At 43.7% G+C, this 13,984-nt stretch overlaps 1 protein-coding gene across 1 annotated transcript in view; it reads right to left on the reverse strand.

Moving 5' to 3' along the window:
- Nucleotides 1-1,733: 1,733 nt before the first annotated feature.
- alox5a (arachidonate 5-lipoxygenase a) overlaps nt 1,734-13,984 on the reverse strand; it is a 24,337-nt gene continuing 12,086 nt past the window's right edge. The window contains exons 7-14 of the mRNA XM_079559919.1: nt 13,399-13,545; nt 11,937-12,140; nt 11,774-11,860; nt 10,832-11,010; nt 9,637-9,758; nt 5,867-5,967; nt 4,169-4,339; nt 1,734-2,113 (exon numbers count right to left, since the gene is read on the reverse strand). Of these exons, the coding sequence (XP_079416045.1) occupies nt 1,934-2,113; nt 4,169-4,339; nt 5,867-5,967; nt 9,637-9,758; nt 10,832-11,010; nt 11,774-11,860; nt 11,937-12,140; nt 13,399-13,545 (1,191 nt within the window). The 3' untranslated portion in view covers nt 1,734-1,933. The remainder of the gene's footprint in view (nt 2,114-4,168; nt 4,340-5,866; nt 5,968-9,636; nt 9,759-10,831; nt 11,011-11,773; nt 11,861-11,936; nt 12,141-13,398; nt 13,546-13,984) is intronic.

Below are 13,984 nucleotides of genomic sequence, written 5' to 3' on the forward strand. Positions count from 1 at the left end.
GATAACTAGGAAATGAGGCCCGTTGTTTCAAAATCCTGAAGAATCCCTTTAATTTGCATAAAAAGTTTATACGCTCACTAAAGATGTTTTTTCGATTTTTTGCGAATAAGCGTTAATGCGCATTTTGGAAGACAGCGTTTAGTTTGACGTAGCGCATAAAAAGAACACTTGACTGTTTGTGGAGCCGACCTTTGAACCGAAGAGGACAGAAGAGAAGAAGAAAAGGAGTCAAATACATTTTCCCAGATGTGCAGGAGCTCAAACCTCGCTGCACCGACTCTGGCGCTGCGTTCATGCGAACAACAGTGCATTGTAACTCTGGACAAAGTTAGCCGACTAAAAACTTGCCCAGGGATGCAGACGCAGCCCGATCTTCATAAGATGTGATGTCTATCAGTATAAGTGTTTCAAGACTTGGCTTTAGCATGTCTGTCACCTAACGCCTGGTTCACACGGCAGGATAAATAGGCTGATTTTTGCCCCGATTCTCCCCTTCCGACAATCTTAAGGACACTCCGATTATCGTAATAATAATGCATTAGTCTTATATATCGCTTTCCCAGACGCTCAAAGTCACTTTACAATTTTGTGCGTTATTAATTGTCTCCATACTAGATGATGGTAAGCGAGGTAACCAGTCTGCACCATCAGTGTCCACCACCAACCACTCACTCACACATTCACCAGGCTTCCTGGTGTTCCCCAACGGTCTCCCATACAAGTCCTGCCATGCCCTTCCCTGCTTAGCTTCCGAGGTCTGACGGGATCGGGCAGAGCAAAGGCGGTATGGCCACTATTAGAATGGTAATGGTTCGTAAGATAATCTTATCAGATATTCCTGCCGGGTGTGGTGTGTAAAGACGGCTCTCGTCTGGAAGGACGTTGGGACTGATCCGACCACAAATGGGGGATATTTAACATGCTGGATTGTTTTGGCCTGATTTGTCCTGGTGTGGGGTTTGTCCCGAGGACAGACAAGGGCAGCCTGTTGACAGTGACGTGTAGCCAATCAGAAAGCGAGGTGAAAATAACTCATCTCCATTATGCTTGAGTTGTCTCCTCTCCTTTGACCAACACCTTTACTTTTGATTTTTTTTTTTATCAATTGAAAAACAAACTACAAACTATGGCACTGCCTCTCCTCCGTCCGCCATGTTTACTTTAAAAGTCATTTTTGATCTCGAGAAGTTTTGCGTCTGACCTGGGAATGTTCGTGAGTGAAATCGGTTCGTGGCTGCACCGCACACTGTCCGACCAAAACTGTTACACCCGTGATTTTTCTATCGCTGTGTGGGGCCTCTCAGGTTTGGAAAATCTGCTGACAATTCAAAAAATTTCCCATGTGAACCAGGCTTAAATGACCATTTATTCACAGGTAAAAACAGGCTAACTAACTAATACCGACAAGATAAATGAATGTGGTCAACAACAAAAAAACAGGAACAGAAAAAGCAGCACTTAGTGATAAATCACACATGTACAGATCGCCCTCTGCTGGGTAAAAGCTGCCATTGCTTCATTCAGCCGCCTGCTGTAACCAGGCAACCATCAAACATTATTCGCATAAACTATTTGATGGAAACACATGTAGATTTGTTTTTGTGATGTGCATTGATTAAATGAATTTAGACCGATGCTTATATATTATTGTCGGAATAGTGCAGTGACAAGGCTTAATTTTGTGCTTTTTAAATGAAGAAACCTGTCGGAAACGAAGGGTGAGGATAAATGAACTGCCACCAAGCAAAGATTTTAAAGTTTTTAAACTAACTAATAATAAAGGAAATAAAGACTCTTCCAAAAACGTTTGAACAGAAAGAGCAAATTGGTTTTCTTATTTCATTTTCAAGTTTCTTCTCCCGAAAAGCCGCAGAGCAAAATATTTGAAAGACACTTCCCAGGCACCGCGCTCTCTGACACCGTATTTGACCTTTCACACCGCCACACTGTTGGGTATCTTGTCCGGAGACATGTTGTAGTAAGGCAGTTTCTTTCCCTCGTTCCGACTCTTGATGGCGCTGCTGATCTGGGTCAGTTTCGTCCTGAAGCGCTCCATGGCCGCCTTCACTGGCTTCTCTATGAAGTGCTCGTCAGGATACATGCCCAGGTACAGCTGCACACACACAGAAACAAAACTATTTTGGTTCCACTTTAAAAAAAAAAGTTGATATTAGTGTGTATTTGACCTCCCAGTGACCCAGCAGCTGTATGGGTGGTTAGCATCACTTTTTCTTACCATCCTGATGGCCCTTTAGGACGATCCAGGATCAATTGTTTTTTAGGTTTTCACTGATGATTGAAATGAAGCCTATGCGCTATTTCAACCTGGGAGACTAATTTCAGCGTCACCTACCTGCAACCAATGATAGCTTCCGTGAGGGCCACACCTCCACCTCAGCCTTCAGCGCAAAGAGCCGCACCTCCGTAGCAGCCAATCATCACCATCGGTCCCGCTTTTAAGCCCCAGCAATCATGGTTCCTTCGCTTTTCAGTTGTGCTGCGACCCACCTCCGCCCCGTATACGCCTCTTCTGCCCACGGCTTCTCCCTGCAGCATCCTTCACGGGTCTCCTATACCACCACCAGTGTCCAGGCTCCGGGGAAGACGTCCCTAACTCCAAGCTGTTCATCCTTACTGACTTTCATACATCCATCGATGTCTACAGCCGGGCTCTGATCGCCAAAACTAATATACATGTCAATACAATCTTCTTAATTGCTGCTTTTGTCTGTTTGAGTCTATCCAGGTTGAACTGTGTCCATGGTTACATATGCATTCCATTCAGAAAACCTTCTGAAATCCTAAAAAACCTGAAAGAGAATTAATTCTGAGAGGCCACTGTGATGGAAAATAAATGTGCCAAGCTAAGCACCAATATATCCACTGGGTCACTGAAAGGTCAATTACACACTAATTTGAACTTTCTTTTTTCAACCTAAAAAGTTACATAGTGCACTTTAAAAAAAAAAAAAAACAGCCTTCATTTGCATGGTAACAAATCCATCATGCAGTTCTAGTAAATGCAGTTTGAGTGACCCAGATGCAGGTACTGAAGTTGGATCGGACTGTGTGAGGAGAGGAGTGAGGAAGTAAAGGGCATATTCACAACAAGAAGAGACCTAGGGCATAATTATCACATTCAAAATTTTAGAGGACACTTTCAGAATCTATCACGCAACATAATCCAGTAAACAACTTAAGTGAACAGGATTAGGAAGAAGGAACTATGTTATAACAAAAGCTCTAAAGTGTCATGATATGTCTCCTGTGAAGTGTGTTATTGCAGATGTATTTAATTTTGCAAAGAAAAAAAAAAAAAGAAAAAAAAAAGAGCACTCATAATATATCACCAAACAATAGTAAATATGAAGAAAATAGCTTAAAGAGGGGGTATTATGCTTTTATCAATCACATAGCACCAGTCTATAGCACACTACAATGATGACGAAACCTTCTGTTGGTCTGTAAATGCAGTAAATTAAAATAACTGCCTTGTATAAAATTGCTCTCTCAAAATGGCTGTAGCGAATGTCTTGAAATAGGCCTCTGTCTCTTTAAGAACCTCTGACCCTTTCCGACACGCCCCCTCCACACGCTGTCCGTGGCATCAGTGGGGAAGGGGTTCTGCTGAGGAGCAGTGGTTGGTTACTCGGCTGGTGACGAAAGCTCGGAGGCGTCTCCAGGAGGTGGGGGCGTTCCTAGGAGGACTCAGGCAAAGCTATCCCTAAAATGGCTGCCATCAGAGTTTTTACAGATTACTCAAAAATACGTGAATGTGCCAAGGCAACACTTCAGGCATGTTTATAATGAGGGAATGACATAATAACATGATATAAAGCTTGAAAAAGTCGATTTTGCATTATACCCCCCCTTTAAAAAAGTTAAATTCTGTTATTTTTAGAGCTACAGGCTGGTCCTGGTGTCACGTTTTTATATATTCATATTTCACACAGATATGAGGCTCATCGTCTTCTAAAAACAAGACGTCACCTGCTTCTAATGTTTGTGCTCACCGCTCTTCAACCACATATTCAACATGCTGCTCAACAGACAGGCGACGTGCACACAGCTTTACGCCGGCACCGAGGGAGGGAGCGGATGGAAGATCTGCTCGTATTCTGAGCAGAAGCTTCACAGATGGCGTTGTTTGTGCGTATACCGTGTGTACCTCGTTCTCCTGGTACTGGCTCAGGGCCCACACCGCGCCCAGGTGCCAGCTGGAGCGCCCCCTGTCCGGCAGACTTTCAATGATCAGGTTGACGTCAGCCACGCCCTTCTCTGTGGGAGGGGGCTTCCTCATGGTGGACGGGGCGTTGGGGATCCATGAGCACCAGTCGTACTGGGACAGCAGAGAAACAAGCAGTCAGATTACAGCGCATGCCTCCTTTACCCTTTTCTTTAACTTTGACTTTAATTTACTTTAAATTCATGAACACACAAGTAACAGTGATAAAAAAAATTAAAAAAGAAAGAAAAGAGCTCTAATTTTGTGGGGGTTTTGCCAGAAAATATGCCTCGGTAGCGCCCCATCAAACAGGGTTCTTGTGTGTGAAATTGAAAGATGTTCAAAGTTATTTTAGGGATTAAAGTGATAGTCTGTAAATTTGCAAAGTGAGGAAAAATAGAGAGAAATTAGAAAGTAAACAATCAAATTCCTCCCTCTTTAACCTCAAAGTTCTTGGTTTGCAAAATGAGGAGAGAAGGAACAGGATTTTCAAAAGTAAATGATAAAGGACAGCCTGACAGGCTGGTTCACAGGAAAAGCTTGTCTCATTGGTCAAAAAGGGAGGATACTAGACTCTGATTGGTTGCTGAGATCCAGGAAGGAAGGACTTAACAAAAAATAATATATATATATATATATTATTACTTACTTTCCATCAAAATGCAAGACCAGGTGGTCGATTTAGCAGATTTTATAAAGTTTGTAAAACATTAAGACTTCCAGACTATCACTTTAATACCATATGAAGGCTCCTGGTTGGTGGTGGAGGTTGTGTGTTCAGAGCCCCATTCTCACACAGACACTGGATTCTCTAAACCAGGATACAAGCGGTTGAACTAAATGCACACATTTACTTTAATATGACCACACCTGGGGGACTGGAGCGCCCCCTACCAGTGCTTTCAGGAGTGTGTTCTTGAGAATTCACAAGAGGGGCGAGGGCCTTTGTAGATTTAGAAACTTTTTCTACAGGCTATATATGCACGGTGCCCCCACGTGGTTTCCGACTGGACAGTAACATCGGCGCTGTCCATCAGTTACATTCACAGTTAGCAGGTCCCAAACAAATGAAGAGAGAGCTCAGGATTTGGAAAAGGACAAGTTACTGATTACAAACATCATGTTCGCTGTGAATCCTGCCCCAAAGGAAACTCCAGCGGTCGTAAGGGCGGAGCTTTTATCTTGGAGCTAAAGGCTAGTGTTAAATAATGACAATAAAACAATGTAAACAAAATTTAAACTACTTACATGCTGATTCTTTTTGGCGCAGGCTCATTCAATTTATTTGATGATAGCCGTTAGCCTCAAGGGTCAGGATTAGGGTAAACAATTATTTACATCCAAATCTGAGCTTACAGCCCATATGCCAGTGTGATACCTAATTTGAAAGCCAAGACCTTCTACTTTCTCAAAATATGTGTGAGATCTGTGTGAGTGAAACACAACTTACGTTACATTTGCCGTTGTTAACCCTAATTATATCCTGATTAGGGGTAACTAACCCTAACCCTAGCACCCAAACACTATGTTGAATATAGCAATAGAATGGATAAAGAATAGAAATGCAAAAGCCAGCGTTTCATCTCGGCAGCTCAGTAAAGACAGAGTGTTTGATTTTTTTCCCCCTGGCCTGATACGCACTTGTCCAAAGTTGACAGCGGCGTGTTGAGCTGAGGCTGTGAACACCACCACAGTCAGGTACTCGCTCAGTTCCTCGCGAGTTTTCAGAGACTTGGGAAACTCTGTGGGGAAAAACAAACCACAATAGCCAATGTTGAAAGTGATTTCATTGCACTTACGGTTTCAGCGTTTTTTTGATCGTCAATAACAAAAATTACAGCTCTATCACGTATAATGTGTGGGCGCTAAACCATATACAAACTGCCCAAATTGACGCTATTTTTACGCTAACACTGAGGAAATAATAGCTTTCCAAACACATTTAGAGGCACAGCATTTACAGAAAAGCCCATTGTGACATGAGACTCGAGGAAATGTTGAAACGCGCCATTTCACCAGTGACACTAAACCACAGAGCTGTGTTAAGTCTTTGGGAAATGAGTCAAAGTGTTGTGGAACTTTGCCTCTATCTATGTCACTTCCTGTCAGGAGCTGAAAAATTCTAATAAAAATAACTTTTCTGCCCAACATTTCTTCATTAAAATTGCTGCTCTGACCTTCTAAATAAGTCATTAAAACTTGAAGCAAAACAAACGTTATCTAAAACACATTATTTTAATCAAACCAATACATATCTTCGGAAAGTGTGTCATTTTAAAAATCGCTCACACAGACGGGCTCAAGGCAGGCAGACAGTAAACAGAAAGGTTATAAAAGGATCGAGAGATGTCAGACCACATCACGCCACAGGCCCAGACCTTCACGGAGGAGACGAGGCAGCACCGAATGCTCCAGACCCACAGGGAGAGGTCACAGGCTGAGCTCTGGGCCATCAAGTGCGTCATCTCAAAGCATCAAGCCACGAGAGACCGTCACCATGCCATGCGACAGCTCGGTTTGACCTTACTTTCAGAGAGCCCCAACTGGATGACGCAAATCCTGGCAAAGAGGCAGCAAGACAAGGCCGACCTCAGCCCCTGGAGGAAATGAAGCACCTCCTCATCAGTCGGCTATAAAACAGCAGGGTGTTTGCTAGGACCGGGCTGCTGGAGATGTTTGCTGAGGATCAAGAGCTGGGAGACCACGTCGCACGTCTCCAGGACAAACGAGACAACATCGAAGGCAAGCTGCGCACCACGCTCAGACTACTGCAGACCATGTCCTTACAGACCTGAGAGGAAGAGTCTGGAGAGTGCGGGCCGGATCTCCGAACGGTCCAGGAGGAAGGAGACGGTGGAACCAACTGATCTCCTCCACAAAATGGCTAACTTTGAGAATGCAGCCAATTAATGTGTACTGAATTCTTCACATGAGGTTGGGCAGTTGTTCACAGTAATCTGTTTTACCCACATGGTAAACTAACAAGACTTACCTCTAGCGACAGAAAACACAAAAGGTTTGGGGAAAGGAACAAAAAAATGACAGACAGTTTCTATGTACATTTTTCATTGTTTCAATCACCAACAACTCTATAGCTGGGAAAACTCTGTGCGATTTTAGACACGCTTTTGAATGAGTTAAATGAATCAGCTCGCATGTGAGGAGTTTGAGCCCACGAGGAGTAGAGCTTCATAATGTAGCTAGTTGAAATTTCTGTAAATAGAAAACAACCATTCAGGCAAATGTAATGTATTTACAGCCATAATGAGTAGAATAAAGTAGAGTAAAAGGCAATCACTAAAAGAAAGTGTCCTAATTGTGCTTTTAAACAGGCTGTGGCATCACGCAAACGCGGAGGGTCGAAGGGTTGAAATAAGGCAAAACATCTTGGTCATTCTTAATTTGCCATGTTTGATGGTTAATGCTAAAGACTGAAAAATACATACTGTAACATGATACAGAATCGTCAAAAGTTTATGGTGGAAACCTTTATTTAGGCTTTGAACATTAGTGGAAGAGAGGTGCTCTGTGGATAATCAGTGGGTTTCTTCCTGTCATAAGCTTTGGAGGAAATAATTTGTAATAATTCTGAAACGTCTGCCTTTTGTGCAAGCCATTTTGATTAACTGGACTCATACTAGTAAGTGAAATGGAAATTTGTAAGTTCCCAGTTTGCAATGCACGAAAATGGAATACTAAGTAAAACAAAAGTAAACAAAGCAGATAAATGGAATCAAAACAAGTGGATCCTTTAGAAAGAGTGTATTTTCAAACTACTCCACACAGGCGTGCTCGAAGACAAGACAAAAAGCTAAGTTTCGAGAGATGTCCAACCACCAGCGTCCGGAGATCCTCATCTCAGAGCTCCAGACACTCAGGAAGCGAAAACTTTCTCTCCTGCAGAAGATCGAAGGCCTCATCTCACAGTATCAAGCCATGATCGAGAGCAACCAAAACCAGTTTCGGCATCAGGAGAGCGTCATGTCAAAGCTTCTCACTTATAAGAAGGGCATCCTGGCTCGGCTGCACAAAACGGAGGCCCATCTCATATTCTTCCAGAGCTTGACCCTCAGGCCACCCCTCGAGCAGGAAAAGAATGTGTGCATTGGGACACTTCACAGGAAGGTGACAAGTCTCAAATTCGTTCTGGAGAATGTGAACGAAGACATTGACAAGGCCAGTAGACTTCTGAGCGGATTGAGAGCTGAAGAACAGAAGGCAAAGGACCGCATCTCACAATTCCAGGCTGATAGAGAAGACCTCCAGGAGATGCTGCAGGATATTGACGCCAGACTGCTGAAGAAATCCCTGCAGAGCGCGGAGCAGCGGGACATCCCAGGAGTGGAGGAGGAGTGTGTACCCAGAGGAGCAGTCAGACCATCACTGTTCTCGAGAAGGGCCACAGGACACAAGACACTGTGGACCTGTGACTAACGCTCCAACTGAGGAGACAGTCAATAAACAAGTGCAAGGAATCTCAAACAACTTGGGAGGTTTTTTCATAACATTTGGTCCAATTTGGGTCTATTGAATAATCGGTTTAGATCTAGGTCTGGTGGTACTTGGGAGGTGAAATATTTTATTAGAGGTGAAAACTTGTGTCCTGAACTTCAGAAATCAGACTGTTAGAGTGCCCCCTACAAGAGCCAGAGGTCATGCCATACCGCCTTTGCTCTGCCCGATCCCTTCAGACCTTGGAAGCTAAGCAGGGAAGGGCCTGGTCGATACTTGGATGGGAGACCGAGGGAGCCTGTTGAATGTCGTGAGTGAGGGAGTGAGTGGTTGGTGGTGGTCGGAGCCGAGGGGCCGATGGCGCAGACTGGTTGCCTTGCTTCTGTCAGTCTACCCCAGGGCAGCTTTGGTAACAATAGTAACTTACCACTAATAATACAATGTAAAGCGTCTTTGAGTGTCCAGAAAAGCGCTATACAAAACCGATGCATGGGGGAATGTGTTTGTTGCACTTAAGTCAATAGGATTCTATTTAAATCTAAATCTAAATAAAAATGGAACCTCAAATGAATGGACAAATCAAACAATCACATCCAGACACAGGAAAGAGGAGGACGGTGAGGTCCGTCGGCGTCATATCGTGATATCGCACCCCTGTGCTCTATTCTTCGTTTAACCAAACAAAATCACCACAGGCGTCTAGACTAACCACTGTCTTCCCGTGCCATTCTCCAGCCTTCCCCGAAATCTCCCGTGACGCCGCCCCGGAGCTCCTTTGAGGTGGTACTGTCAGCGATCTGACAGAACGCATTTGAACTCGTTACGCTGTCTGTTCCCTGTCATCCCTGCCATCTCTCCGACTCGTGAAAAATAGATGCTCAGACACCTGCTCATCTCATGCTTGTTGTTTTCACGGTTGCTGTCAGGAAGTTGGATGCACAGACACAGACGGAACCTACCGCAGTGGTCGAAGTCTTGCATCCCGAAGCTGCACACGTCTTTGGTGAAGGCCTGGATTTCCCCGTCCGCTCGCACAGCCTCGTCGTCTTTGTAGTAAATGTGAACCACGTCTGACACGAAACTAGGGAGAGGGGACAGAGATGACTTGATTCAAATTCATTTCAATTTGCACAGATGATTTTTCTCTTTTCGGAGAGCCAATAGAGGTTATGGATGTGTGTGCGTCCCATTCTGTACTGTTGAAGCAAATAATCACAGCTCAAAGTTGACACATTTGGCTTCTGTGGCGATGACATCGCCATGCTGGAATGCCATTTAGTTGCATTTATTCGCAAGATGCTTCTCTGTGTAACAAGTAGCACTCACTCGTCGCCTGTGCGTGTCGAAATATTGGTCAGCTTGTTCTCCAATCTAGATTTCGAAATGTGTCTGGGTTTATTTTTATTTTTTTTTATCTCTTGGGCGGAGTTTGAAGCAGCTGGACCTCTTATCCCTCCTACGCAGTCAACATTCCCTATTGAAGGCCAAGTACGGAGCTAAACCAGATATGGACAGAGGCTTTTGCGGCTATATTTACAAACACGAACAGAACAGTCATTTCAAGGACTATGCAAATAACTGCACACATATCCCCTCCCCAACCACTCCCCTGTCCTTCTGTGTCTGCGTTCATGACCTTTTCTCAACTCCCCCCTCTCCAGTCGGGCGCTGGAGGGCGCTCCACTATTAGTATTATGTGTTGTTAGCATCTCCACTGGTTTTCAGTGGAGCAGCCTACTCACTTATCCATCTTTCTTGAATGTTTTTAGGGTCGACATGTCCACTAGGTCGTTTCTTTCATGTTGTCTAGTATTCATTAACAAACTTTCACAAAACGTCTATTTTTATTCCCCGCTGCCTGTATCTTGTTCCATTCTTACCTTTCAGACCACGCTCAGTTAATCAGGCTCAAATTATTGACCCCCCATTATTTTACTATTGCCCCAGGTGTTCCTCAGGGGTTGGTCCTTGGTCCTCTTCTGTTCATCATCTACCTTCAGTTGCAGTCTTCAGAAAACTTTAAATTCACTTCCATTGCTATGCAGATGACACTCGTGTTGCCTTTCTGGTAAACCAAACCCCAATCGCCCACCCCTATCTCTTACCAGCAGCCTCCTGAGAAAAATCGGAAACATGTTTGGAGTAAATTCTCACCTCATGGTTGCCTCCCAGACCAGATACCCGTCATCCCTGTAGAAGTAGGTGGGCACCTCCTCTTTGTTGTCCATGTTTCGAGACTTGATCATGTCGGGGAAACACATAGACCTGTACGTGAGGTTCTTGACAGCTTTCTGCACCAGCTGCACATGGCCCCCTCCACCTGTGGCATTGGCCTGAGAGGGAGGACGGGGAAACTTAGTCTCAACTGGATCTTTTGTGTCTGCATTATACCAATAGCGACACATTATATCAATAGAACAAAACGACAGCCTGCAGTGACTGGAAAGGACCTTGTCAATTACAAATTCATTACATTAATACATGCCTTTCAGTTGCGTGACTTTTGTTGCTATGGCCGCCATCTTGGAGACCTCTGGCTAATGTACATTATATTAAGCTGTGCATCTCAGTGATTGAAGTTAGGGACTTACAAAAATAGCGCACACACAAGCACAGACAATGCTTTAAGAAATAAAATATTGGCAAATTGGCACATTCTTTAATTGCACGCTTTTGGATCCAAAAAGCGCCCGAACAATCGATCCTAAAAGTTATTTTTGGAGCAATGCAAATATTTTTAAGGGAGAAAAAATCATGGTATTAAAATAACGAATAATCGTCCCAAAATCCGACCTTTGTTATAGCTGTAGGTGCACTGCCAGCCGAACATGAGCAGTTTGTTTAATCTTTAGAGTGGAAGCAGATGGAAGCTTTTTGCAAAATCATGCTGTAGCTGGACTGACTGCTTTATAAACAGAGATACACGCTGTGCTCTCAGGGGCAATCTTTCTGAGGTTTACTTTGATGTATTTTCCTCCTGAGTGGTGATATTTTTGAATGTTGTTGTACGTCATCCTCAAAATGATGCCATGAACTAACGTGTGACCTTATTGGAAACACATGCACAGATTATTCTGCTCCTTCGCCTCGTCTCACCTTGTCGAAGATGCCACACTCGCAGATGAGCTGCTCTCTGGCCTTGGTGTTGATAGCGATGGTGAAGCGGATGTGAGGGATGAGGAGCTGGAGAAAGACAAACAATCAACTAACGTCATCATCGTGATCATGTGAAATCCTCCCCACCCTTCTCCAGCTGTACCTTGTAGACGGGGTGCACCGCGGCCAGCTGCCTGAACATGGCGATCCCGAACACCTCCGTCATCAGGTGGGTGCGCAGCAGGTGGGTGATGGTCTGGTGGTGGTGGAAGTCTGAGGAGCGCAACCAGATCTTAGCCAGGAGCCAGTCGTATTTACCGTCTGTGGGGAGGAAGATGGGGTTGTCCTCGCCCGGGGTCTGTCCCAGCTGGAAGACACGGAGATGGGGGTCAGTAGCTCAGCAAAGATGTTCGCCCACGATCCGAGGCTACTTGTTACTACTTATGTTACAACAAATTCAGGTGTTTGAAATCATAGAAACAATATACGTGCACAGTTAGCATACCAGCTACCTCGCTAAACATTACAAAATAATGAAATAGGTCTTTTAAATCAAGAAAATCCATTTGCTTCAATTAAATGGAGCTGTGTAATTCAGTGGCTTCAATCCATCATCGTAAATTATGAACAATCCAGAGGTCTTTGTTTGTTGTCAAGCCATCAACCACATTTACATGATATCAAAGCCTTTCTAGAAATCATTACTGAATGTTCAGACCTTTCTAGATTCATGCTGGATAATAATTAGGGGGTAAAAGTCATAGAAATATAAGGGAGAAGTGCTGTTCAATCTTCATGTATGCGGACAGTTAGCAAGTAGACTAGTCCGGGAAACAGACTAGCCTACTAGGTCCGTTAGCCTTCTCGATGTATTTTTCCTTTAGCCATCAAAAATCGCAAATTATGAACGATCCAGGGTGTTTTCAGCTGTTGTTCCCCATCGACCACATTTAGGTGTAACCCTTGTTAGAAATGAATGTACACACCTTTTGATATCTTACTTTAAATACAAATTAGCGTATAAAAGTGTCCTCTGAGCTAAATGCTAAATCAAATTCAGTAAAGTTTCTGCCTTTTGTGGGGTCGGCCACTAAACATTATCTTAAAAAATGTTAACGATAAAGAAAGTACAACAATTTTATAAAGGCCATGAAAAGGACAAAACATACCTCCCCATAGTTTAGTATTGCACCTGGCTTCCCTTTTCATTTGTATGGGGATAAAATGTTCAATATGGGCCAGTTCAACCAGGGGCTGGAGTTGAAAATTAGCACTAGCTATAAACTCTTTTTGCATCGCATCAGTAACAAGCTTGTTTTGTACTATGTTGACTTGCAATGTCCCTGTGAAATAAATAATAAATAAATAAATAAATATGAACGGGCCTGGGACTTGACAGCTAACAAAATGTGAGCATTTGTAGGAACAGGTTCAGAAAGGCATTACGATTATTTCTATGGTAAAAGTGACTTATTTGCTAAATGCTCAACGGTGATAGACTGAGTTTGACCTCCTCAATTAGTTTCTTGGAAAATGTTGTGTCCATAAACAATTAAAATTTTCTCTATTCTTGCTTTTCGAGTCGATTATCATATCAACATCACTATCAGTGCGTGTGTTTGCACCTGAATGGCTATAGGCATGATCTTGTTCTGCCGGTTCTTATAGAGGAGGCACATGGGAGCCGCCATGTACTGCATGGTGCATGGATCTGTAGCGTTCGCGGTGATGCCGTCCAGAATCTCATAGTCCACAATGTAGATGTTACCTGCCTGCGGAGACAGAGGTTTAAGACAGCATCCTTAACACATTTGTATCTTTAAAAAGGTAACATCCTGCTGCTTTTTGACCCATCGTCCAAAGGCACACTTTCACGGGACTAGTTCTGAGCATTTTGAGTTCTTTCCCATACACACAATTCTAAGTGTCCAAAAATATGTTCGTATACATGTTTTTAGTGGTAGGGGAAACCAGGGGAAACTGGAGGAAACCTACACAGACACAGGGAGAACATTCAAACTCCACTCAGACAGACCCGTCCAGCTTGGGATCAAATCTGGGAGTGAAGAATGGACCAAACTCACCCTTTATGATGCCTATTTTATTAAAATACCTGGACGGGGTCTTTCTGTGTGGAGTTTGCATGTTCTCCCCGTGTCTATGTAGGTTTCCTATGGGTACTCCAGTTTCCCATACCATTAAAAACATGTA

The sequence above is a fragment of the Gobius niger genome (genome assembly GCF_951799975.1).
Source record: "Gobius niger genome assembly, chromosome: 7".
Taxonomy (NCBI): Eukaryota; Metazoa; Chordata; class Actinopteri; order Gobiiformes; family Gobiidae; genus Gobius; species Gobius niger.